The sequence below is a fragment of the Ranitomeya variabilis genome, chromosome 6 (genome assembly GCF_051348905.1).
Source record: "Ranitomeya variabilis isolate aRanVar5 chromosome 6, aRanVar5.hap1, whole genome shotgun sequence".
Classification (NCBI taxonomy): domain Eukaryota; kingdom Metazoa; phylum Chordata; class Amphibia; order Anura; family Dendrobatidae; genus Ranitomeya; species Ranitomeya variabilis.
This window is the reverse complement of record NC_135237.1, coordinates 426,909,319-426,937,007: the sequence shown is the minus strand read 5'-3', so window position 1 is coordinate 426,937,007 and position 27,689 is coordinate 426,909,319. Positions and strand designations below refer to the sequence as shown.

Genomic DNA, 27,689 nt, shown 5'->3' with positions numbered 1-27,689 from the left:
AGGAATGATGTGGAGGGAGAGCAGGAATGATGTGGAGGGAGAGCAGGAATGATGTGGAGGGACAGCAGGAATGATGTGGAGGGACAGCAGGAATGATGTGGAGGGAGCGCAGGAATGATGAGGAGGGAGAGCAGGAATGATGTGGAGGGAGAGCAGGAATGATGTGGAGGGACAGCAGGAATGATGTGGAGGGAGAGCAGGAATGATGTGGAGGGGAAGCAGGAATGATGTGGAGGGAGAGCAGGAATGATGAGGAGGGAGAGCAGGAATAATGTGGAGGGAGAGCAGGAATGAGGAGGGAGAACAGGAATGATGTGGAGGGTGCGCAGGATGATGTGGAGGAAGCGCAGGAATGATGTGGAGGGAGAGCAGGAATGATGTGGAGGGAGAGCAGGAATGATGTGGAGGGAGAGCAGGAATGATGTGGAGGGAGAGCAGGAATGATGTGGAGGGAGAGCAGGAATGATGTGGAGGGAGAGCAGGAATGATGTGGAGGGACAGCAGGAATGATGTGGAGGGAGAGCAGGAATGATGTGGAGGGAAAGCAGGAATGATGTGGAGGGAAAGCAGGAATGATGTGGAGGGAGAGCAGGAATGATGAGGAGGGAGAGCAGGAATAATGTGGAGGGAGAGTAGGAATGATGAGGAGGGAGAACAGGAATGATGTGGAGGGTGCGCAGGAATGATGTGGAGGAAGCGCAGGAGTGATGTGGAGGGAGAGCAGGAATGATGTGGAGGGAGAGCAGGAATGATGAGGAGGGAGAGCAGGAATGATGTGGAGGGAGAACGGGAATGATCTGGAGGGTGGGCAGGAATGATGTGGAGGAAGCGCAGGAATGATGTGGAGGGAGAGCAGGAATGATGTGGAGGGAGAGCAGGAATGATGTGGAGGGAGAGCAGGAATGATGTGGAGGGAGAGCAGGAATGATGTGGAGGGAGCGCAGGAATGATGTGGAGGGAGCGCAGGAATGATGTGGAGGGAGCGCAGGAATGATGTGGAAGGAGAGCAGGAATGATGTGGAGGGAGCGCAGGAATGATGTGGAGGGAGAGCAGGAATGATGTGGAGGGAGAGCAGGAATGATGTGGAGGGAGCGCAGGAATGATGAGGGAGAGCAGGAATGATGTGGAGGGAGAGCAGGAATGATGTGGAGGGACAGCAGGAATGATGTGGAGGGAGAGCAGGAATGATGTGGAGGGAAAGCAGGAATGATGTGGAGGGAGAGCAGGAATGATGAGGAGGGAGAGCAGGAATAATGTGGAGGGAGAGTAGGAATGATGAGGAGGGAGAACAGGAATGATGTGGAGGGTGCGCAGGAATGATGTGGAGGAAGCGCAGGAATGATGTGGAGGGAGAGCAGGAATGATGTGGAGGGAGAGCAGGAATGATGAGGAGGGAGAGCAGGAATGATGTGGAGGGAGAGCAGGAATGATGTGGAGGGAGAACAGGAATGATGTGGAGGGTGCGCAGGAATGATGTGGAGGAAGCACAGGAATGATGTGGAGGGAGAGCAGGAATGATGTGGAGGGAGAGCAGGAATGAGGTGGAGGGAGAGCAGGAATGATGAGGAGGGAGAACAGGAATGATGAGGAGGGAGAACAGGAATGATGTGGAGGGAGAGCAGGAATGATGTGGAGGGAGAGCAGGAATGATGTGGAGGGAGAGCAGGAATGATGTGGAGGGAGAGCAGGAATGATGTGGAGGGACAGCAGGAATGATGTGGAGGGACAGCAGGAATGATGTGGAGGGAGCGCAGGAATGATGAGGAGGGAGAGCAGGAATGATGTGGAGGGAGAGCTGGAATGATGTGGAGGGACAGCAGGAATGATGTGGAGGGAGAGCAGGAATGATGTGGAGGGGAAGCAGGAATGATGTGGAGGGAGAGCAGGAATGATGAGGAGGGAGAGCAGGAATAATGTGGAGGGAGAGCAGGAATGAGGAGGGAGAACAGGAATGATGTGGAGGGTGCGCAGGATGATGTGGAGGAAGCGCAGGAATGATGTGGAGGGAGAGCAGGAATGATGTGGAGGGAGAGCAGGAATGATGTGGAGGGAGAGCAGGAATGATGTGGAGGGAGAGCAGGAATGATGTGGAGGGAGAGCAGGAATGATGTGGAGGGAGAGCAGGAATGATGTGGAGGGAGAGCAGGAATGATGTGGAGGGAGAGCAGGAATGATGTGGAGGGAGAGCAGGAATGATGTGGAGGGACAGCAGGAATGATGTGGAGGGAGAGCAGGAATGATGTGGAGGGAGAGCAGGAATGATGTGGAGGGACAGCAGGAATGATGTGGAGGGAGAGCAGGAATGATGTGGAGGGAGAGCAGGAATGATGTGGAGGGACAGCAGGAATGATGTGGAGGGAGAGCAGGAATGATGAGGAGGGAGAGCAGGAATAATGTGGAGGGAGAGTAGGAATGATGTGGAGGGAGAGCAGGAATGATGAGGAGGGAGAGCAGGAATAATGTGGAGGGAGAGTAGGAATGATGAGGAGGGAGAGTAGGAATGATGAGGAGGGAGAGCAGGAATGATGTGGAGGGAAAGCAGGAATGATGTGGAGGGAAAGCAGGAATGATGTGGAGGGAGAGCAGGAATGATGAGGAGGGAGAGCAGGAATAATGTGGAGGGAGAGTAGGAATGATGAGGAGGGAGAACAGGAATGATGTGGAGGGTGCGCAGGAATGATGTGGAGGAAGCGCAGGAATGATGAGGAGGGAGAGCAGGAATGATGTGGAGGGAGAGCAGGAGTGATGTGGAGGGAGAGCAGGAATGATGTGGAGGGAGAGCAGGAATGATGTGGAATGGATGATGAATGTGGCCATCAAAAGAAACCCGTGCCTTCTGTGCGCCTCTGGTGATTGCCGTTCAGGCTGGTCGCCAGTAGGGGGAGCTTGCCTGTCCGTGCACTTCTCTCTCCTGCTCTGCGCTCTACTCTTTTGCCCGTGCGCTGATTGGTGCAGCTCTTGTAAACGTGGAGGTGTCATGGCAGCCTGCAGCTGAGCGCTTCCTGTGCCGGTGCAGGAGATAGATGTGGGCTGATGTCCGGGCGCTGCCTGCCTCACCACTGACCTGTAATGCGGTGACAGATGTATTCTAGGGGTCCTGCTGTGGGGCTCACCTACTGCGCCTTCTACCTGGCGTTTTACCTCACTAACAAGGTAAGGAGCTCCCTCCTGTCAGCGGCTCCGGTGTGTGACTGTCAGACATGGAGGAGGCAGCAACATGTGCAGCCCCCCAGGCACATCTGTGTGCGCAGCCCCCTGTACGGCCCCCTGCCACATGCGTACGCCTGCTCAGCGATCTGTGGGGCTGGTGCCTGTCCCGTACGCCTGCAGAGCCTCCTGCTGCTTACGTACGCCTGCGCAGCAATCTGTGGGGCTGGTGCCTGTCCGGTACGCCTGCAGAGCCTCCTGCTGCTTACGAGCGCCTGCGCAGCAATCTGTGGGGCTGGTGCCTGTCCGGTACGCCTGCAGAGCCTCCTGCTGCTTACGTACGCCTGCGCAGCAATCTGTGGGGCTGGTGCCTGTCCGGTACGCCTGCAGAGCCTCCTGCTGCTTACGTACGCCTGTGCAGCGATCTGTGGGGCTGGTGCCTGTCCGGTACACCTGCAGAGCCTCCTGCTGCTTACGTACGCCTGCGCAGCAATCTGTGGGGCTGGTGCCTGTCCGGTACACCTGCAGAGCCTCCTGCTGCTTACGTACGCCTGCGCAGCAATCTGTGGGGCTGGTGCCTGTCCGGTACGCCTGCAGAGCCTCCTGCTGCTTACGTACGCCTGCGCAGCAATCTGTGGGGCTGGTGCCTGTCCGGTACGCCTGCAGAGCCTCCTGCTGCTTACGTACGCCTGCGCAGCAATCTGTGGGGCTGGTGCCTGTCCGGTACGCCTGCAGAGCCTCCTGCTGCTTACGTACGCCTGTGCAGCGATCTGTGGGGCTGGTGCCTGTCCCGTACACCTGCAGAGCTTCTGCTACTTACGAGCGCCTGCGCAGCGATCTGTGGGGCTGGTGCCTGTCCCGTACACCTGCAGAGCCTCCTGCTGCTTACGTACGCCTGTGCAGCGATCTGTGGGGCTGGTGCCTGTCCCGTACACCTGCAGAGCTTCTGCTACTTACGAGCGCCTGCGCAGCGATCTGTGGGGCTGGTGCCTGTCCCGTACACCTGCAGAGCCTCCTGCTGCTTACGTACGCCTGTGCAGCGATCTGTGGGGCTGGTGCCTGTCCCGTACACCTGCAGAGCTTCTGCTACTTACGAGCGCCTGCGCAGCGATCTGTGGGGCTGGTGCCTGTCCCGTACACCTGCAGAGCCTCCTGCTGCTTACGTACGCCTGCGCAGCGATTTGTGGGGCTGGTGCCTGTCCGGTACGCCTGCAGAGCCTCCTGCTGCTTATGAGCGCCTGCGCAGCAATCTGTGGGGCTGGGGTTACACTCTTATGTGCTATCTGCCATATACATCTGTTAATCGTAAATTAAATCCCTTGGTGAAGTAGCCTGTCTTATTTCTGGAAACTTGGCTATAAACTACAGTAGTTTATAGAAGGGGAAAAAATTAGTGTTAATTACTCTCCCCTAGAAAAGCACCAGTTCCCTGCAGATACCAGGTCTCTGCTGTTTGGCTGCAGCGCTGTTCGGCTGCAGACATTAGCTGAGCTCAGTGACTCTGCCGGGTAGACATCCAATAGCACCTGAGCTCTCAGTGTGGCTGCAGCGCTATCACTGATGATGACCTTATCGCTGCAAACGGAGACTGCTGCAGCTGTGATAGGCCGGTGCTGGACCTGAGCTGGGTAAATATTCTGAGTTTTGGGTTTTTTTTCCTCCTCCTTGAACTACTATAGTTTATATTAAGACATTTTCTTATAAGGGATAACTCCTTTAAGGCTGTGTTCAGATCTGCAGTGGAGCCGCTGTTGTCTTATTACGGTAAAATGACAGTGACCGACATGCAAGAAACCTTTTATGGTCATTCACCTAAGGCACTGATATTGGTTTTTATATTGCTCTTCTTTTAGATTACAGAAAATGAGAAGCGCAGCTGTGATCTGTCTTATTTCTGTAGGTTTTTCTTTGTAAGGCCGGGATCACACGAACGTAAAGCATCCAATGTGCTCTGCTGCGAGCATGAGCCAAGTGTCAGCTACTGTGCTCCGAGCACGTGACTGGATGCTCAGCTGACTGAGAAAGTACTTTCTCCATCTCCTCTGCTGACAGTGTCGGTGTGAATCACACTGCACTCAGGTGATATCCGAGTGCAGTGTGATGTTTCACTTGTACCCATAGACTTGTATGGGTGTGAGTGAGCCGAGTCTCGCTGCCAATCACAGCATGCCGCCATTGTTCTCTCATCCCGAATCGGCATGGGTCAGTCATCATAGATGTGATCTGTTCCATAGAACAACACTAGGCCCAGTGCTATGTGATGTTTTATCGGATCGCATTCGGCCGTGTTATAAGATAGTGTGACTCCGGCCTAACTTTTACAATATCTACTGTCAGGACTATTTCTCTATATTTTATATGTTTGTGTCTTTTGCTTTTTAGTATCTTATTAGATTTTGCGTGTTAACATTGCTGTCTGTCAAATTAACCTGGTCTTTGTTTTCCAGTATGTTCTGTCTATTCTGAAATTCACCTATCCTACCCTTTTTCAAGGGTAAGTATGTATATGTGCATGAAACATCCACTTGTAATACAGCTGCTTCTCACAAAATTAGAAAATCATCAAAAAGTTTATTTATTTCAGTTCCTCAATACAAAAAGTGAAACTCAATATATAGGGTCATTACAAACAGAGTGATCTATTTCACATGTTTATTTCTATTAATGTTGATGATTATGTCTTACAGCCAATGAAAACCCAAAAGTAATTATCTCAGTAAATTAGAATAATTGACAAAAGAGACACCTACAAAGGCTTCCTAAGCTTTTAAAGAGGTCCCGTAGTCTGTTTCAGTAGGCTCCACAATAATGGGTAAGACTGCTGACTTTGACAGATGTCCAGAAGGCAGTCATTGACACACTCCACAAGGGGGGTAAGCCACAAAAGGTCATTGCTAAAGAAGCTGGCTGTTCACAGAGTGCTGCATCCAAGCATATTAATGTAAAGTTGAGTGGAAGGAAAGTGTGGTAGAAAAAGGTGCACAAGCAACCGGGATAACCACAGCCTTGAAAGGATTGTTAAAAATAGACTATTCAGAAATTTGGGGGAGATTCACAAGGAGTGGACTGCTGCTGGAATGATTGCTTCAAGAGCCACCACATACAGAGGTATACAGGACATGGGCTACAAGTGTCACATTCCTTGTGTCAAGCCCCTCATGACTAATAGACAACGCCAGAAGCGTCTTGCCTGGGACAAGGAGAAAAAGAACTGGACTGTTGCTCAGTGGTCCAAGGTGTTGTTTTCAGATGAAAATAAATTTTGTGTTTCATTTGGAAATCAAGGTCCCAGAGTCTGGAGGAAGAGTGGAGAGGCCACAATCCAAGCTGCTGGAGGTCTAGTGTGAAGTTTCCACAATCAGTGATGGTTTGGGGAGCCATGTCATCTGCTGGTGTAGGTCCACTGTGTTTTTTCAATACCAAAGTCAGTGCAGCCGTCTACTATTAAATTTTAGAGCACTTCATGCTTCCCACTGCCAACAAGCTTTTTGGAGATGGAAATTTAATTCTCCAGCAGGACTTGGCACCTGTCCACACTGCCAGAAGTACCAATACCTGGTTTATAAACAGTATCACTGGGCTTGATTGGCCACCAAACTCACCTGACCTATAGAGAATCTATGGGGTATTGACAAGAGGAAGATGAGAGACACCAGACCCAACAATGCAGACGAGCTGAAGGCTGCTATCAAAGCAACCTGGGCTTCCATAACACCTCAGCAGTGCCACAGGCTGATCGCCCCCATGCTGCGCCACATTGATGCAGTAACTGATGCAAAAGGAGCCCCGACCAAGTACTGAGTGCATTTACTGAACATACATTTCAGTAGGACAACATTTCTGAATTTAAAATCATTTTCCAAGCTGGTGTTATAAAGTATTCTAATTTACTGAGATAGTGACTTGGGTTTACATTGGCTGTAAGCCACAATCATCAACATTAACAGAATAAACACTTGAAATTGATCACTCTCTAATTACTCTATATATAATGAGATTCACTTTTTGTATTGAACTGAATTAAATTAACTTTTTGATGATATTCTAGCTTTGTGAGAAGCACCTGTAAGTATTGCTGAAAGTCTTATTCTTAAAGGGGGTTCACTACAAGTGTTCAGTCTCTGTTATTACAGACTTGTGAATCCTCATATCGCACTGCGTATTGTGAGGAGTCACCAGCGCCGGGTGGTCATGTGACCACAAGTATGCATTTTGCATACTATCGGCCACACTCCAACTAGACTGTTTACAGCTTCACTCAATGCTCTTGCAGTGAGCAATGCTGGACACATCTAGTCGGAATGTGGCCAGGAGTATGCTTATTGGATATTTGTGGTCACATAACTGCTGCTCCCGGCGCATCCTCACAGTGTGCAGTGTGATGCGAGGATTCACAAGTGACTGAAGGCTTGTAGCGCAGGATCAAATCACCCCTTTAGCATTGTACCTGAGAGTTATGTTATTGGTTATGATATTAGATTGTTTTGTGTCTTTTGCATTAAATGTAACATTCCAGTATGGACTCCACTTTTACCAGTTGCTTTTCTGTAAGGCTAGGTTCACATTGCGTTAATTGCAGCCCGTTCAACACATGCGTTAACGGGCAGCTGTTAACGCAAGTGCCGATATGTCATTGTGCTAGCGCAGATAGAGCATCTGCTAGCTCTATCTGCGCTAGCAGTGACGGACCCGAAAACGCTGCAGCCCGTGTCCCAGGGTCCGTCACTCAATGACGGCACGTCGCTAGCGCACGCCCATTGTGGGCGTGCGCTAGGGATGCGTCTGGCATAGGACTTAATGGCGGTGTTAACGGCCTGCGTTACACCGTGTTATACCGCCTATAACGTAGTCCGTCTAACGGACGCCTATAACGCAATGTCAACCCAGCCTAAGCGGGTTCATGCTGCCTGAATCAGACACTGGCTAAATATATGTTGTTTAAGTAGTTATTTTCTGCATCTTATGTATTGAATCCTTCAGGTTACTAACCTATCACTCTATAGCGCTACCTTACTTGGAATGGGTGGAGGTCGCTGCATTTTTTTTTGCCCAGTGTACTTTTATTGTCCTAGTGACTTCAGGCCATGTAACGTGTAGATTACCCTAGATGTGTTCATGGTTAATATTGGTTGGTGGCTCATACCTCACAGGGCACCTTTGTGGGTCACAGCTTACCGGTCACCAGGTTTCACTATGCCATCTTTATACATTTTCACACCCTAGGCTTGATTATGATGCTGTACATATGCTGATCATCCATGATAGAATGGCTGTCTAATGGGTCAGATCGAGAGAAGAATGTCCACTCTTTTACCCCATATGACCTCTTATCAGCATTACAATGTAACTTCGGTAGTTTCATTTAACTTCCCTTCTTATTTATGGCTATTGTACAGGCCAGTCCTCAATGCATGTAAGGTTTTCATCAGAGCGCAGTTAATCCAAATACATGTCCTATAGGATTATTCCCAAGCCATAGAGATGCTCTGCAGGTGACACTCGGCCTCTGCATCGGCTGTAATGTTTGAGAAAGGAGGTTCCTGAAACGCTGCAACTAATGGGCATGCGGAGTGTCATCTGTGCAGCGTCCCTGCAGGTTAAGGTACCTTCACACGAAACGATATCGCTAGCGATCCGTGACGTTGCAGCGTCCTGGCTAGCGATATCGTTTCGTTTGACACGCAGCAGCGATCAGGATCCTGCTGTGGTGTCGCTGGTCGCTGAATAAAGTCCAGAACTTTATTTGGTCGTCCGATCGCCGTGTATCGTTGTGTTTGAAAGCAAAAGCAACGATACCAGCGATATTTTACACTGGTAACCAGGGTAAACATCGGGTTGCTAAGCGCAGGGCCGCGCTTAGTAACCCGATGTTTACCCTGGTTACCAGCGTAAAAGTAAAAAAAACAAACAGTACATACTCACCTGCGCGTCCCCCAACGTCTGCTTCCTGACACTGACTGAGCTCCGGCCCTAAAGTGAAAGTGAAAGCACAGCGGTGACGTCACCGCTCTGCTGTTAGGGCCGGAGCTCAGTCAGTGTCAGGAAGCAGACGCTGGGGGACGCGCATGTGAGTATGTACTGTTTGTTTTTTTTACTTTTACGCTGGTAACCAGGGTAAACATCGGGTTACTAAGCGCGGCCCTGCGCTTAGCAACCCGATGTTTACCCTGGTTACCCGGGGACCTCGGCATCGTTGGTCGCTGGAGAGCGGTCTGTGTGACAGCTCCCCAGCGATCAAACAGCGACGCTGCAGCGATCGGCATCGTTGTCGCTATCGCTGCAGCGTCGCTTCGTGTGAAGGTACCTTTAGGCTTGGACCTCATCCTAATTGGATTAACTCCTCTAATGTGAAACCAGTGGTGGGTGCTTAGCTGAAACCTTACATACATTTGTAGATTGGTGTGTGCAACTTGAAATGTTGTTGTTGATATGAATGAGCATAGAACTTAACTTGGTTTTTGGGGAATAACCCTTTTTCCCATATCCATGGATAGGGTATAACTTGCTGATCGCTGGAACCCCAAGATCAGAATTCTTCTTGAATGAAGTGGAGGTGCGCATGCTCGGAGTCTGCTATTTTTGGCACTGCCATGGACAATGAATGTAACCGAGATCGTGCAGGCGCACCCCTGCTCTACTCAAACCAAGGGTACAAGGCCATGAGCTTGTGATAATTGGGAGTCCTAGCTGTCCTGTAGATAAGGGATAACTTGTTTTCCTGGGTATAAAGGTACCTTCACACGAAACGACATCGCTAGCGATCCGTGACGTTGCAGCGTCCTGGCTAGAGATATCGTTTCGTTTGACATGCAGCAGCGATCAGGATCCTGCTGTGATGTCGCTGGTCGCTGAATAAAGTCCAGAACTTTATTTGGTCGTCCGATCGCTGTGTATCGTTGTGTTTGAAAGCAAAAGCAACGATACCAGCGATGTTTTACACTGGTAACCAGGGTAAACATCGGGTTACCAAGCGCAGGGCCGCGCTTAGTAACCCGATGTTTACCCTGGTTACCAGCGTAAAAGTAAAAAAAACAAACAGCACATACTTACATGCGTCCCCCAGCGTCTGCTTCCTGACACTGACTGAGCGCCGGCCCTAAAGTGAAAGTGAAAGCAGAAGGGTGACGTCACCGCTGTGCTGTTAGGGCCGGAGCTCAGTCAGTGTCAGGCAGCAGACGCTGGGGGACGCATGTAAGTATGTGCTGTTTGTTTTTTTTACTTTTACGCTGGTAACCAGGGTAAACATCGGGTTACTAAGCGCGGCCCTGCGCTTAGCAACCCGATGTTTACCCTGGTTACCCGGGGACCTCGGCATCGTTGGTCGCTGGAGAGCGGTCTGTGTGACAGCTCTCCAGCGATCAAACAGCGACGCTGCAGCGATTGGCATCGTTGTCGCTATCGCTGCAGCGTCGCTTCGTGTGAAGGTACCTTAAGCCTTTTAATTGAGAGTATCTGCTGGTGGTAGGGATGGTTGTACGTTAGTGATGGGCGAGCATAAGATGTTATCGGAACATGCTCTAGTGCTAAGTGGGTATCTTCGACGTGTTCGAATACTATGTTCCAGTCGCCGTGGCTGCATGTCTCGCGGCTGTTTGACAGACGCAACACATGCAGGGTTTGCCTTAGAAACAGGCAATCCCAGCATGTTTGTAGCTGTCAAACAGCCGCGAGACATGCAGCCACGGCGACTGGAACATAGATCATCTTCGGCATGCTCTAGTACTATTAGCACTTGAGCATACTCGAATAACACCTTATGTGAGCGCGCTCGCTCATCACTATTGTACAGCCATTCTAATAGTTTAAAGGGACTGTCAGCACAGACTGACTGTTCAAACCAAGTAGAGGTGCTCGGTGCATCATGGCGTGGCCGATCATTCATATACACCTTCCACCTGCTTGGTTTCCATCGATCACCGCCCTTCTCTTAGTCTATGAAGTCAAAGCTGTCAATCAGAGAGGTGGGGGGGGTGGAGATGGAAGGAAAACAAACAGGTGGGAACGTGTATAGAATTGGCCTCACCTTTTTTGCACTGTGATGTGGCACTTAGTTTGAACAGACAGTCCATTTACCTACATCTTTACACCCCTATCTTAATTGCCAGGTCCTCAGTGTACCCCCTCCTGCTGAGATCTTTCCCTGCTCAGTACAAGCTGAAGTCAGTCAGGCTGCATTGCTGGAGATTGAATCTTCTTGGACTCATGAGCTCTCTCACCGTTTGGCTGAACTTAGACCTGGTGATCATTTTATAAGAGGTCTATTTGTTTAAGAAGCACTCTGCTATTGCTGCCTTCTTCGGGATGCAGCGCTGTTTTGCTCCACTTCTCAGTGACGTCACCGACTTTCCTTGTCACACTACGTCCTGTGTGACTTGGAAGTCGCTTTTACAATATGTCTATGGCTCATCAGAATGAGGCTTTACAGACTTGTATTATCGAGGCTTCCGGCTCACACATGGCACATATAGTGCTGGATTGTCTGTAGTGAGAAGAGGAGCAGAACGACGCTGGATCCTGGAGAAGGCGCAGTATGTTGATATATTATCACTCTACAGTACATGGACATACACAGATTTATGATAAATAAAATCTTTGTGCGAGTGCTGCTTCACTGTATACAGTTTGTAGTGTGAATATATACTAAAAGAGACCACCTCATATATAAATGTAGTGAGACACCAGAGGGGATAATGCCTTCACACTCATATATATACCGATAAGAAGAAACCAGAAGGAGCAGTTCCCAATATAACAAATTTTATTAAATCTAAAATAGTAATCACATATAGCAAATCTCATATAGGAGTAATTACAAGAGATACAAATCAGGTGGTGAGACCACCCACGACCCGGTGACCGCAGAAATACAAAGACAGAAGCAACAGGACTCTAATATCCAGACCATAAATCAAATAGCATGGAGTGCCATACCACAGATAGTGAGCCTGGGTAGAGACATGGTGCACATGTGCCTGTGAATATACACAATAAGAACATAGGCCTAAGAGGATAACAGACTGGATGCCCCAAAAGAAATAACTATAATGCCTGAATAATGGAGCCCCAACCCACTATTGCACATGTCCCAATGGCCTTAGATGGCAGCACTAGTCCCAGTTAAATGCATATAATGTGGTGGACACATAATATATAATATAGTTTGTAGTGTGAAATCTAGTGACGGATTCACTTCAATAGGCCAGTTAAAATGATGCTTAATGACTCTCTTGGCATGGCTCTTTTTTATATACGTTTTTTTTCTGTAGGTGGCAGACGTTAGTGGGTGGCATCCTTCTTCACATATGTTGGAAGCTGGGCTGGGTGGAGATCAGTTGCAGTTCCAGGTAATCCGCCCTATTTCTCTGTGTACATTATGCTGACCACAGCCTTTACTTACGTTTGGCTTAGATTATTATGTGCATAAGGGATTTGTAGAGTAATCAGAAAAACCTATGATGATAAAGTACCACACTATACTTTGTCAAGAGTGTATTTTTAATTTTGTTTTGAATAAACTGATGTGAATGATAAACTGTACTGTTGCTACAAGAAATAAATCTTAGTAAATAAGGGTACCGTCACACAGTGAAATTTCCATCGCTACGACGGTACGATTCGTGACGTTCTAGCGATATCCATACGATATCGCAGTGTCTGACACGCAGCAGCGATCAGGGACCCTGCTGAGAATCGTACGTCGTAGCAGATCGTTTGGAACTTTCTTTCGTCGCTTGATCACCCGCTGACATCGCTGGATCGTTGTGTGTGACAGCGATCCAGCGATGTGTTCGCTTGTAACCAGGGTAAACATCGGGTAACTAAGCGCAGGGCCGCGCTTAGTAACCCGATGTTTACCCTGGTTACCAGCGTAAACGTAAAAAAACAAACAGTACATACTCACATTCCGGTGTCTGTCCTCCGGCATCTCAGCTTCTCTGCACTGTTAGCGCCTGCCGGCCGGAAAGCGGGCACAGCGGTGACGTCTGACGTCACCGCTCTGCTTTCCGGCTATGGCGCTTACACCGTGGTGAGAAGCAGAACGCCGGGGACAGACACCGGAATGTGAGTATGTACTGTTTGTTTTTTTTACGTTAACGCTGGTAACCAGGGTAAACATCGGGTTACTAAGCGCGGCCCTGCGCTTAGTAACCCGATGTTTACCCTGGTTACCCGGGGACTTCGGCATCGCTCCAGCGCCGTGATTGCAAAGTGTGACCGCAGTCTACGACGCTGGAGCGATATTCATACGACGCTGCGACGTCACGAATCGTGCCGTCGCAGCGATGGAAATTTCACTGTGTGACGGTACCCTAAGAGAAAGGTAGTTGTAGTGTCTTCTTTCTCATCAAGGCCTTTTGTGACCTAGTACATATTCCTTGGTGACGCAGGTTTAGGTGGCAAAAGAGATGAGCAGTGAAGTGCAACATGGGGTTCATATCTTTAATTCTCTTGTATCGGTGGGGGCCTTGTGTTTTCCTAAAAATGATTGTGGCACATGACGCCAATAAATGAAGTAGCCGTAGTCTTCTTTATTGTTTATGCATTCCTTATGGCAGGACGTTGTCGGGAATGGTAGTGATCAGCGAATAGCATCCCATGGGTGATGTGCGTTTTTATAACATTGTAAGTTACATCAAGTGGTGTATGCTTTTGTATTTTAGGATGCCTATATTTAGAAAATGAGTATATATTTTTTTAATTAAAGGACCCACTTGGATGACAGAAGGAAAATCTTTTATATCTGTAATTGGTATCTTGTGGATATGTTCGGTGTATGTGTAAGGTGCCAGAGCGGGTAGTCGTGGACGAGCTGCTGCGTCTGCACGCTCTGGCACCCTACAGGAACATCGTGTCCCGGTGTGCTGTTATGTCTGGGATCCATCATACTTTGTGGGCCATAGGCCTGCGCTGACTCCAGATTTCCATCACCCAGAACCGCAGCACACAATCCAGGGGTCACCAAATGCTTTATAACGGTCAAATGTTTACTGAGCAGTTTACAGGCATTACAGTGAAGCATGTAGGATAAAGCACAGCAGGTTACAGTCTTCCCCACAGGTACCGGACATGACTTCAGCCCTAGCACTAGGTCTGGGTAGAACATCCCTTTTCCTTTTAATTCCACTAGCACTGAGAATGTATGTATTACACTAAAATAAATTTAGCCACTTAGCAGACACATGTTGCCAACAGATACTGCAAAGCAATGTGAACTTACACTTATTTGAATTATACAATAGTTAAAGGGGTAGACCATTATTTTGTATGTAGAGCTCAGTAAACTTAAATTGGGAAAATAAATCAGTTTACAAATTATAAATATTTAAAGGGAATCTGTCATCAGGTTTTTGCTTTGTAAGGAAAGTAGCATGATGTAGGGATAGAGACCTTTATTCCAACGATTTATCACTTAGTTATGGTAGAGTCACAGTTTCCTTGGCTGCAGATCTAGCAGAGCTCAGCTGTTGAGCTGTGTATAACTCCGTCCACAGCACCGCCTCCTGTGTACAATGTATAGGGACATTAAACTCTTAATTGGTACTGGGGGCATGGTTGGACTAGGAGGCACGAGGCCAGTTGTCCTGTAGCAATAATCTCCTGCTGATAAGAGTGATCATAGTAAAGCAGCAAAACACAGGCCCAGTAAGTGACACACAACCTGGAATCGGGGTCTCTGCCCCTACATCATGGTGTTCTCAGATTACATAGCAAAAACCTGGCTACAGATTCCCTTTAAGAGTAACCGTCTTACCTTCCATACATCAGTGGTACACATGAAAATAAGCAATTTTGTAATACATCTTATCTGAAAAATTTTACTACTTATTCCTAGATGAATTTTTTTGAAGGGTGTAGTTTCCAAAATGGAGTTATTTGTTGGGGTGTCTTCTGTTACCTCACGACAGGACCTCTTCAGATGCGACATGGTGTCCACAAGCTGCTATTCCGGCTAAAATTTTGCCCCAAAAGTCAAATGTCTCTTCTTGTGCCCAAACTATAGTTTCCAACTACATTTGAGGTAGCGCCGAAGGTTCATTTCCAGGTGCGAAACTTCTGAATGGGCCCTTACCCGGTAACCATTATTACAATTCTGGTGGTGCATCCCAATTGTGGTATAGGAGAGGCTCAGCAGATGACCCCTCTGTTATTGAAAATAAATCTCTATACAAAGACCAGCACTGATATTACTGCTATATGGTGACCATATGGTGATAGATACCAGTCCTGCAGAACATATAGGAGATTATAGCACAGTTACAGATAATGACTTACAGCCATCGTTCTTTCTGATGGACTCGTTCACTTTTCCGTCTTTTCCATCGGGCTCAGACCGACATGACAGCTTCCAGCTAGGAGTCGTCTGCAGATTACAGCATAGACACATGTTCCATACAATAATGATCAGGGAGTCTGGGTAACTCGAAATATATGAATGCTTTAGTTTGATACAATAAAAATGGAGAGAAATAGACAAGAACCACCCATGTAAGGGTTCCAGGACTACAATATGACGCAAAGCTATGAAGTAGGTGTCTCATAAGGATGTCAAAACATGGCTACTTATAATATTGCACCACAGTTGTGAAAGTGTATACTAGACATTAGAAAAGGAAGGATGCTGCAAAAAAATACATTGAATGGTTGTGAGGATGTCATAATGGCTAAAGATATATTCTTGTTCTGAGCCTCCATCTTGATGCGCCAGGTGGGGGTGTGGACATGTGATGTCGAACGCCGAAATCTGCACATCCGGTCTCCGGCTCGGCCTGCGTGCGTGTTGCTTCTTAATCGTTATGGCGACCATTCGTAAGTTTTACCATAGAAGGACACTGCTTCCGCCCTACCTCTTGACCGACCACACACACACAAGAGCAAGATTTAAGATTCACCGCACACTCTGAGGTAGCATAAATTGTAATGGAAATTTATTGTATACACAATCTGGGAGCGGAACAGAATATACAGTTTTATGCGATCTTTTTGTGGCGAACACAGCAGGGCGCGGGAGCGCCGCTTACCACAAAGGACACTACAGATAAATTATCTTTGGCTGCTTCAGGTGGATATTTACATCCCATTAGCGTAGGTTTTTTCAGTAAAACCTTACCCTACCAAAGTACTGGGGATACTATTAGAAGCGATCACGTGATAAAGGCTCAGGTTGAGACAAAACGTTGTAAAAAGATCGCATAAAACTGTATATTCTGTTCCGCTCCCAGCACCTCGTCATAGGCTGAGTGCACACCATTATATTTGTTTGATTCTTACACACACACACACACACACACACACACACACACACACACACACACACACACACACACACACACACACACACACACACCCCTAACTGCGAAACGCATGTTGGGGTTACACATTGGTGTCATTCAGGTCTCTTATTTACTTTTTTTATCTTTATGTGCCTGTTAGGCTACGTTCACATTTGCGGTCAGCGCCGCAGCGTCGGGCGGCGCCGCATGCGTCATGCGCCCCTATATTTAACATGGGGGCGCATGGACATGCGTTGTGCTGCGTTTTGCACCGCATGGCCGCAAGCGTTGGACGCAAGAAACGCATCAAGTTGCATTTTTTTTGCGTCCAACTTTCGGCCAAAAACGACGCATGCGGCACAAAACGCAGCGTTTTAGCGTGCGTTTTGCCGCGTTTTTGTTTGCGTTGTGCGCTGCGGCGCCGACGCTGCAGCGCACAACGCAAATGTGAACGTAGCCTTACTCTGTCAGTATTCTTTATCCCTTCAGGTGCATGTTTTCACATGGTTTTCCTCATCATGTTTGTGTTTTGGGGCGGCCTGTGGGAAGGTCTTTCCTTGGTTTCTCTGGATTAGAACAGGAAGATAAAACTCTGCCTACAGTCCCGCCCGGAGCACGGCATCTCAGTAACTGAAATCTTCTAACACTGATTACACAAGAACCACAAGACGGATTTCTTCACTCCAGGTATCAAAATCCAGTTGACAGGTACACTTTGATATGGCTTTTTGCCTTATTAACTATTTGTGGCCACTAGGTCTTTTGATTGTACTGCCTTTTCTATTCTGTACTGAGCCTTTTACTGTGGTATATTCAGTTATCCATGGTAGTTTTTTTTCCCCTCACTTTTGATACAGTATTATAGTAGGCCGCTCTATTGATATTATATCCTCTAAGATCTGATTTATTCATTTAGGTCTCCTGAATGACATAGTAACTCTGCATATATTCTCTCTTTAATGTTTGTCTTGTGTTTTTTTTTTTTTTTTTGTTTGTTTTTTTTGTTTGTTTGTTTAAACAGTAAAGGTATAAACTTTTTATTGGGTGTTCAAAATAGTCACCTAATTTGTTATTTTTTTTCCAGCATCCTACTTTTTCTAATGTCTATAGTATTCACTTTCACAACTATAGAATATTGTCATTATTAGTAGCCATGTTTTAATATCCTTATGAGACATCTGTCATATCTTAGTCCTGGAATCATTTTATGGGCTTTTCTTTTTCTCTCTCTTTGTATTTTATGTATAGTATTTTATTGTTTTTGTACTCTGCCTACACTTCCTGATCTTTTAATGTACATTACATAATTCTCTTTTTCGGGATTGTATTATTGTTTTTCAGGACATATTTAGTTTCTTACAACAAAGACACATTTGACTTCTCATATTTCTAGCACTGTCCTCATCTATTCTCAACCTGCACTGTCCCTATTATTGTCCCTGTTGTTTGGCACAAAAACAGGGCTTGATGCCCCACATAATAATGCTCACCACTGTGCCTCTTTATAAAGTAAAATGACTTTATTGTGCCCTCTAGATGGTATAAATGCACCATAGAAAATATTAATGCCCTGTGCAAGTGCCCTAGAAAAGTGTCCACATTTTGCCCCTAGAACGTAATAAGTGCCCCTATAAAAATAATGCCCATTTAACATTTAGTAATGTCCACTGAGTTTCTAGTGTACAGCACCCCTATACACAGTATGGTGGGCCCACTGCTCCCCCAAAACCCCATATATTGACCTCCACAGTAGTCCCCACGTTACCTCCGACACAGTAGGTCTTCCATAGTAGGCCACAAACTGTATAATAGCACCTTCACTTTGATGCCTCTACAGTATGAGGAACAACCCTTCCTGCTGTATAAGGAGCCCCCATATTTTATGATGCTCCAAAGTCACACCAAGTTTAAATCAAAATAAAAAATGCTCACTAGTGATGAGCGAGCGTGGTCGTATAATCTGAGCATGCTCATGTCCTAATCGTGTATTTTCAGCGTGATCGAAAAATCTGCTTAAGTTGCCGCAAGCTACATGTTTCAACGGCTGTTCGACAGTCTCAGCACCCTGCATGTGTTGCAACTGTCTTATCAGCCGCGAAACATGCTGCCACGGTGACTCAAGCATATTTTTCGATCATTCCGAAAATACTCGATTAGGACACGAGTGTGCTCAGATAACCCCTTATTAGAGAACGCTCGCTGATCACTAATGCTCACCAAACCAGGATCCTGCCGTTTCCACCTGCATTGATGTCATGATGTCATCTCACTGGTACACGCCGAGGACGTCAGAGTCCCAACACAGCCGGGTGACGTTGCCGCACTCGGACTCTGTCCTGTGCATGCGTCTCTACCACGGCATCACCCAGCAATTCTGTAGACCTCAGGCTTAAAGTGACAGGTGGTCTACAGAACGTAGATCGATAGTGCAAAGAGATCATGTCTTTGTTCTACCGCATAACATAACCGCTCCCCCTCCGGTAGCTCTGCTACTGAGGTATCGTGTGCTCGAGGGAAATTGGTTTACAAAGTGTCGGTCCATTTTCTTCTGCTTCCCTTGTGAAAACGAAGAATTTTAGTGGAGATATAAGTAATTTTTAATTTTCACATTCCAGTGTTTGATGTTAACCAGATACGGGGTATTGTGGCATTCAGTAGAGATGCCAAGTTTCCAGTGCATTTTTCTCAAATTTCAGCTTTTGAAAATGATAAATTTGAGGATAAAGCAGCGTTTTTAGTTGAAATAATGTAGATTTTAATTTTACTCGGACTCCCATGACAGCACGACGAGAGAGGGGATCCGCCCATTAGGAACAGGAAACCTACAGATACAAAAGGGCGGCACCTCTCCCCTGCATCATCAGTTGGTTTCCTGTTCCTAAAGGGATGGGTGCCTACAGATGAATCTTATGGAGCCCAGGCCGGCCGGCCGAATCCGGTAGCGAGGGGTCTCCTACCTCGGCCGGTGCGGAGATCCCTGGAGACGCCACGGTGGTCCTTGCTGGACTGCACGTCGGTGGCGTTCGCAGCAGGGAGCAGAGTCCAGGGGATTTCTCGCCTCCATCAGCGTCAGCGCCGGTAAGTATATGCCATTGGCGGTGCGGCGTGCTTGCGGGGTGCCGGCGTCAGGATTATGTGGGTGAACACCCGGAGCGCTGCGATCTGTCCCCGGCGTCCTGCACCGCTCTCAGCGTGTGCTGGAGCGTTTCCGGGTGCGGTGACGTGGGGGGGCGGAGTTAGTAGCCGCTTCCGGGTCGCCGGATGTCTGCGCATGCGCAGTCAATCCAAAATGGCGGCGCCCATGTATCCTGATTACCGGTTTCTCCCACAAGAATCCTATCCTCCCTGCTGTATCCTGGGCCAATGGGAATGGCGCTGGCCTATCTGCTGACCGGATCCAAGGGGGATTTAAGCAGGTGACGACTTTGGAACCCTGCTTTTGGTCGCAGTTCATCATGGAGAGTGGTGGTGAGCAGCAGCAGCTGCTTGATGATGTGCGTCAGAAGCCCAAGGAGAAGGACAGAAGCGACCAGTCCAGTCGTAAAAGCTCATCCGGGCAGGGATCAAGAGCTTCGACTAGGAAAGAACCCCCTCGCATTCCGGTACTTTACTTTGGCGCACGGGTAAGTGATCTACGTGAAAGTTCACTCTGTGACGCGGGCCCCTTGTACTTTATCATTCTAGGGAAAGAAGAGTGACAAGTCAAAACATAAGGAGTGTGCCCTCTGTGGAGTCCCCTTACCAGACTCTAGTCCTAAGAAATTATGTGCCCCCTGTATACAACAGACGGTGAGGTCTACAGGTGTGGTGGGGTGGAAGTGACATTAGGTCAGATAGTAGTTATCACCTATATTGTCCCCCCCCCCAGGTAGCGGAAGAGTCTGTGAGTGCGGCAAACCTGAAGGAGATGATCCGTTTGGAAGTAAGGGAATCCCTACGGTCCCTATCCCAAACGGGAGGTTCAAAACATAGAACCCCCCTGGACTCTAATTCTTCGGAGGAAGAAAGAGAAGAGGGTGCCTATCACTCTAGTCCTTCCTCCTCTTCATCAGATGAGGAGTCTGGACGATTTTGTCTGCCCCTGGATAAGATTGACAAAGTGGTCAAGTCAGTTAGGGGCACAATGGGCATAGAAGAACCCAAGCTGCAGCCCTCAAAGCAAGAGATGATGTTCAGCGGATTGGATCGTAAAAAACATAGATCTTTTCCAGTGAAGAAAAGATTCAAGACTTGATCCTCCGGGAATGAAAGAAGCCGGAAAAGAAGGGTTCCTTACCGCCAGCATTAAAACGCAGGTACCCCTTTGATGATCCGGTTGTAGAGACATGGGACAAAGCCCCTAAGTTGGATGCGGCGGTGGCAAAAGCATCCAAGAGAGCCTCGTTGCCATTTGAGGATATGGGGACCCTCAAGGACCCCCTTGATAGAAAAGCGGACATTTTCCTTAAAGGTACCTGGGAGACAGCGGCAGGATCTCTCAGACCAGCGGTTGCCGCGACATGTACAGCCAGGTCTTTAATGGTCTGGCTGGATCAGTTAGAGTCCCAGCTCAAGGACGGCGCTTCCAGAGATACTATTCTGAAGGCTTTACCAACAATTCAAAATGCTGCGGCCTTTCTATCAGACGCTTTGGTGGACTCAGTCAGGATGGCGGCTAGAGCGGCAGGGCTCTCCAACGCGGCTCGTAGAGCCTTATGGTTGAAGTGCTGGTCAGGCGGCATACAATCCAGAGCTAAACTCTGCGCAATCCCGTGTAAGGGAGAATATCTCTTTGGTCCAACTCTGGATGAGTTGCTGGAGAAAGTGGGGGATGACAAGAAGAAATTTCCTAATCCGTCTTCAGCATCCTACCGTCGGCCCTTCAATAGAAGGAGATTTGGTCGCGGAAAGAAACGCGGGTCCTCACCCTCTAGAGAGAGTTTTAGATGGGAGGATAGATGCGGAAGAGGTACGGGCTATATGTTTCGCCGTTCCTCAAAAGAACAGAAAAAGCCGGACCAATGACTAGCAATCCCCGTGGGGGGTAGACTGTCAACATTCTCTTCAGCATGGTTTGACATTACGAACAGTAAATGGGTCCGAGGCATTATAGCAAAAGGTCTAAAACTTGACTTTAGTCACTGGCCTCGGGATAAATTTAAGTTAACCCCTTTACGTTCATCCCCCCTTGAACAAGCAGCCCTGGAAGCAGAGGTCATGAACTTATGCTCCAAGAAAGTTTTGATCGAAATCCCAGGATCAGAAAGAGGGAGGGGATTTTACTCTCCTCTTTTTCTGATCAAGAAGCCAGACGGATCGTTTAGAACGATCATAAATCTCAAAAGCCTTAATGAGTTCCTGGTCAATGAATCATTTAAAATGGAAACAGTCAGTACAGCAATAAAAATGTTGTTTAAACACTGCTTCATGGTAGTTGTGGATTTAAAGGACGCATACTATCATGTTCCAATACATGAAGACTTCCAGAGATTCCTGAGAGTAGCTGTGACAATGGGGGGACAGATTCGTCACTTCCAGTTCAGAGCTCTTCCCTTTGGCTTATCAGCGGCTCCTAGGGTATTTACAAAGTTAGTGGCCGAAGTCATGGCGCACTTGTGAGAATCTGACATCCTGATTGTCCCCTATTTGGATGACTTCCTTATAGTGGGAAGTTCAGCAGACCATTGCCTCTCACAACTAGAAACAACCACAACCAAACTTGAGCATCTGGGGTGGATCATAAATTATGAAAAATCCCGATTACAGCCCCAAATGATACAGAGATTCTTAGGGCTGTTGTTAAATTCAGAAACCCAACAGTGTGGTCTTCCGCCTGACAAGTTGTTACACATCCAACAACAAGTGTCTAAAGCAATTGATAAACCATCCATGACCCTTAGACAGGCTATGTCACTGTTAGGATCTCTAACCTCATGCATTCCCGCTGTCCGTTGGGCCCAATTTCACACCAGACCTTTACAATCCGAGGTACTGGTTAATGATAGAGTTTTACAGGGGTCTTTGCAGAGTCAGATTACTTTGGGTCCAGAAGCCCTTACTTCTCTTAGATGGTGGCTAAACGGTGACAATTTATCGGCGGGAGTTCCCTGGGTAACACGGGTGACAGGTATTGTAACAACAGACGCTAGCCCTTCAGGTTGGGGAGCACACATGGATGACATGATAGTTCAGGGTCTATGGGACCCCTTAACATCAGCCTCCTCTAACCACAGAGAGTTAATGGCAATTGAACTTTCAGTTAAAAAATTCCTCATATATCTGCAGGGTCACCACGTCAAGATCCTCTCGGACAACCAGGTGGCGGTCGCATACATAAATCACCAGGGTGGAACTCATTCCGAATCTCTGATGAGAGTGGCGGACCGTTTATTCCAGACAGCGGAGAACCATTTTCTATCTTTAACCGCACTGCACATAAGAGGAAAAGAAAATGTGAAAGCGGACTTTCTAAGTCGCAACACCCTGAGACAAGGGGAATGGTCTCTAAACGGTCTCGTGTTCAACCAGATTGTCCAAAAATGGGGACATCCAGAGGTGGATTTATTTGCCACCAGGGACAACCGAAAGACAATAAAATTCTGTTCCCTAAATCCCAGGGAGAATCCTCTGGCGGTAGAGGCCTTTCTGATCAACTGGGACTTTCGGTTGGCTTATGCGTTCCCCCCGCTGGGCCTGATACCTCTGGTAATCAGGAAGATAAGAGAAGATCGGGCAAGAGTTATATTGATTGCCCCATTCTGGCCCAGAAGGGCCTGGTTCACCTGGCTCAGGATCATGTCAGTGGAGGACCCCTGGGTGCTTCTGGACATTCCAGATTTGCTCCACCAGGGTCCGATCAGCCATCCTCAAGTAAAGAGTCTCCATTTAACGGCATGGAGTTTGAGAGGGTATTACTGAAAAACAAAGGGTTCTCCCCAAATTTGATTGAAACCCTTATGAAAAGTAGAAAGCAGATTACAACAACAATCTACGCTAGAACCTGGCGGAAATTCCTGGCCTCTTCTGACTTTAATTTAGAAGAGGGAATACCTATAAAACAGATCTTAGAATTCCTGCAAAGGGGCTTAGAGCTAGATCTATTCACTAGTACCCTAAAGGTACAAGTCTCGGCCCTAGGGGCCTTGTTTTCCTGTAACATCGCCAATAATTATTGGATCTCAAGGTTCATTAAAGCTTCTAGTAGGGCTAGACCCATACATAAGGATAGATCTATGCCTTGGGATCTTAATTTAGTCCTGTCAGCATTGACTAGAGAGCCGTTTGAACCATTACAATCAGCTTCAATTAAGGCCTTATCCCTTAAAACAGCATTTCTGGTAGCGATAACATCTGCCCGTAGGGTAGGGGACATACAAGCTCTCTCCAGAATTTCCCCTTACACAGAGTTTCTGCCAGATAGGGTAGTCCTCAGACCGGACCCAGCCTATTTACCAAAAGTAAATATCAATAAAGAATGGCTGACAGCACAACAGACCTGTAGATGCAAGTCCTAGTTCCACTGGACCACATGGAAAATGTACATACCAAAATCCACAATGAAGGACAGCATCCAATCCAGGTGAAGTCTTAAAAAACGTTTCCTTTATTTGCCAGATGCAACGTTTCGACCACAGATTGAAAAAGACCTCTGTGGTCGAAACGTTGCATCTGGCCTTCATTGTGGATTTTGGTATTTACCAAAAGTGTCATCACGGTTTCACAGGTCACAGGAGATAGTTTTACCATCTTTCCTTCCCAATCCCTCCAACCCTAAAGAGGAGCTACTCCATACGTTAGACGTTAGGAGATGCCTGTTAGAATACATCTCTGTTACCAATACATGGAAGAAGGATAATGCATTATTTTTATCTTTCCAAAATCCTAGAAAGGGACTCAGGGTATCAAAGTACACACTAGCGAAGTGGATTAGGGAGGCTATCTCTTTGGCTTATACTGCAAGTGGGGGTCCGACTCCGCAGAATCTGAGGGCGCATTCCACCAGAGCCATGGCTACATCCTGGGCGGAAAAATCTGGAGTATCAATTGACCAGATATGTAAGGCGGCCACATGGTCATCCCCGTCCACCTTCTTTAAACACTATAGGTTGGATTTAGGGGCCTCCTCTGATCTCACCTTCGGGTTAAGGGTGCTGCAAGCTATAGTCCCTCCCTAAGGTAGTGTTACATCTCTGTAAATCTCTCGTCGTGCTGTCATGGGAGTCCGAGTAAAGCATTAAGCTACTTACGGGTAGCGGCATTTCTCGGAGGCCCATGACAGCACCCTTAGTTCCCTCCCTATTTCACGTGGGGGTTGCACCTCCTATAATGTATATATCTCACGTATATATGCCCAGTTCCAATATATGGGTTAAAATTTTGTATATAAACTGTATATAATGTATATTTTTGTATGCTACTAACCGCGGTAGTCCTCTCAAGGCTCTGAAATACAACTGATGCAGGGGAGAGGTGCCGCCCTTTTGTATCTGTAGGTTTCCTGTTCCTAATGGGCGGATCCCCTCTCTCGTCGTGCTGTCATGGGCCTCCGAGAAATGCCGCTACCCGTAAGTAGCTTAATGCTTTTTTTGTCCATTTCACTTTCATTAATTCCCGTTAAGCGATTTTGAATACGTGGACGGGTGCAGATTTAAAATAGTATTATATTTCGGTGCTTCCTTATATAAAGTCCCTTCAAAGTCACTTCAAAGCTAAAGCTCAATAGGTCTGCTTAAAATAAAGAAATCTACTATATAATTGTCTAAGGGATACTTCCGTCTTTCTGTCTGTCCTTCTGTCTTTCTTTCTGTCACGGATATTCATTGGTCGCGGCCTCTGTCTGTCATGGAATCCAAGTCGCTGATTGGTCTCGCCAGCTGCCTGTCATGGCTGCCGCGACCAATCAGCGATGGCCACAGTCCGATTAGTCCCTCCCTACTCCCCTGCAGTCAGTGCCCGGCGCCCGCTCCATACTCCCCGCAGTCACCGCTCACACAGGGTTAATGCCAGCGGTAACGGACCGCGTTATGCCGTGGGTAACTCACTCCGTTACCGCCGCTATTAACCCTGTGTGACCAAGTTTTTACTATTGATGCAGCCTATGCAGCGTCAATAGTAAAAACATCTAATGTTAAAAATAATAAAAAAAATATAAAATCATTATATACTCACCTACGCCGCCTTTCCCGCTCCTCGCGACGCTCCGGTGACCGCTCCATGCAAGCGGCAGGTTCCGGTGGCAAGTATCTTCCATGACAAGAAGGACCTTCCATGACGTCACGGTCATGTGACCGCGACGTCATCACAGGGCCTGCGCTAGAAGGACCTGCCATGACGTCACGGTCATGTGACCGCGACATCATCACACCCTGGGACCGGAAGCTGCCGCCTGCACCGCACACAGGCGACAGAACTACAAGGGGCCCCTTGGAAGGTGAGTATATGTTTATTTTTTATTTTTTAACCTGTGACATATGTGGCTGGGCAATATACTACGTGGGTGGGCAATATACTATGTGGCTCTGTGCTGTATACTACGTCACTGAGCAATATACTACGTAACTGGGCAATATACTACATGGCTGGGCAATATACTACGTGGCTGGGCAATATACTACGTGGCTGGGCAATATACTATGTGGCTCTGTGCTGTATACTACGTCACTGGGCAATATACTACGTGGTTGGGCAATATACTACGTGGGTGGGCAATATACTATGTGGCTCTGTGCTGTATACTACGTCTCTGTGCAATATACTACGTAGCGCTGTGCTGTATACTACGTCACTGAGCAATATACTACGTAACTGGGCAATATACTACGTGGCTGGGCAATATACTATGTGGCTCTGTGCTGTATACTACGTCACTGGGCAATATACTACGTGGTTGGGCAATATACTACGTGGTTGAGCAATATACTACATGGGCTGGGCAATATACTACGTGGGCTGGGCAATATACTACGTGGGCTGGGCAATATACTACGTGGGCTGGGCAATATACTACGTGGGCTGGGCAATATACCAGGACTGTGGAGTCGGTAAGCCACAGTTGCGACTCCGACTCCTGGATTTTATCAGGTTCCGACTCCGGCTCCGACTCCTTCATAAATGGCCAATTCGTAACAATAAATTTACTGTTGTAAAATATTAACATCGTGCTTATTCAGTTTCTCACCATCATATAAGTAATCAGACCACTTAGAGCAAAAACTATATTTATTAGAACACAATTAGAATATAGCAAATAACTTTTATAAACTTTTCTAAACTCTTGTAAGTAAATATGCAATAAACACTGTTATGCAGTTATTATGAAGAAATCTATAAATTTGTCCTCAGAAAAAGTATTGCCTCTGTCAGATCCTCCTTCATGGATGCCCTCAAATCTGATCTAATTATTTTGAGAGCAGAGAACAACCTCTCTACACTAACTTGGGTTGGTGGCAAAGCAGTAACCACTCGGGCAACATCTCTGACAATGTCAGGATACAGAGCAATCGCTTGTTGCACTGTTATTTTTGATGAACGGTCAAATTTCTTTTAGTGCACATGAAAAATTCTGCTGAAATGTACTGGCTGTGTTCTTTGATGGGGATGACTCTTCTTCTATGCGGGAACGCTTTGCACGGTCCTTGTGATCCAAATATTTTTTGAAATTAAATTCTTCATCAGTTGATGAGGGTGAAGATGTGGCAGGACAACCAAATTCTTCTTGTTCCTCCTGACTGTTCTGCAACCCTTTCATCCTTACTGCTATTTCAAACAGAGCTTCTTTTCCTTTAGTTAGCTGTTGATCATCTAGAAGAATCCGATGCATTGGGTCTACATAAACAGCTGCCAAAAGAATGTTATTTTGTAATAGTAGCTCCTCTCTCCGTTTCATTGATGTAGCAATGCCACTTGCAATTAACCCTCCTCTTTGGGACAGGCGAAACATCAGGTATTTTCTTAAAGGAGTGGAAGAACCTGGAGTTAAGTCCTCTGCTTGTAGTTTTTTAGTCACTGTAAATGGGTGCTCTAGCAATTTTTCCAGTTCAGTCACCTGATTCCACTGACTTTCATTTAGCGTCAGTTGAGGGTTAGCCATGTCTACAAGAAAGGTTTTCAGTTCAACCAAGCGCTGAATCATTAAGTAAGTACTGCCTCATCGTGTGGCTTCATCAATAATTGCCCCTTTTCCAGCACGTCTCTTCAAAATTGAGTCAACTTTAGGGGTTCTGGCAACAGTAGCCAATTTTCTCACCTTGCCAATCAGTGCAGCAGCACATCCTTCTTGCAGACTCTCTCTT

At 47.2% G+C, this 27,689-nt stretch overlaps 1 protein-coding gene across 2 annotated transcripts in view; it reads left to right on the top strand.

Annotated features, from left to right (window-relative positions):
• Positions 1-2,794: 2,794 nt before the first annotated feature.
• The window catches only part of SLC35D4 (solute carrier family 35 member D4), a 189,272-nt gene continuing 164,377 nt past the window's right edge, over positions 2,795-27,689 (top strand). The window contains exons 1-3 of one of the 2 annotated variants that reach the window (XM_077270357.1): positions 2,795-3,154; positions 5,596-5,642; positions 12,415-12,492. In XM_077270357.1, the coding sequence (XP_077126472.1) occupies positions 3,083-3,154; positions 5,596-5,642; positions 12,415-12,492 (197 nt within the window). In that variant the 5' untranslated portion in view covers positions 2,795-3,082. The remainder of the gene's footprint in view (positions 3,155-5,595; positions 5,643-12,414; positions 12,493-27,689) is intronic. The other variant, XR_013217015.1, reaches the window with a different exon arrangement.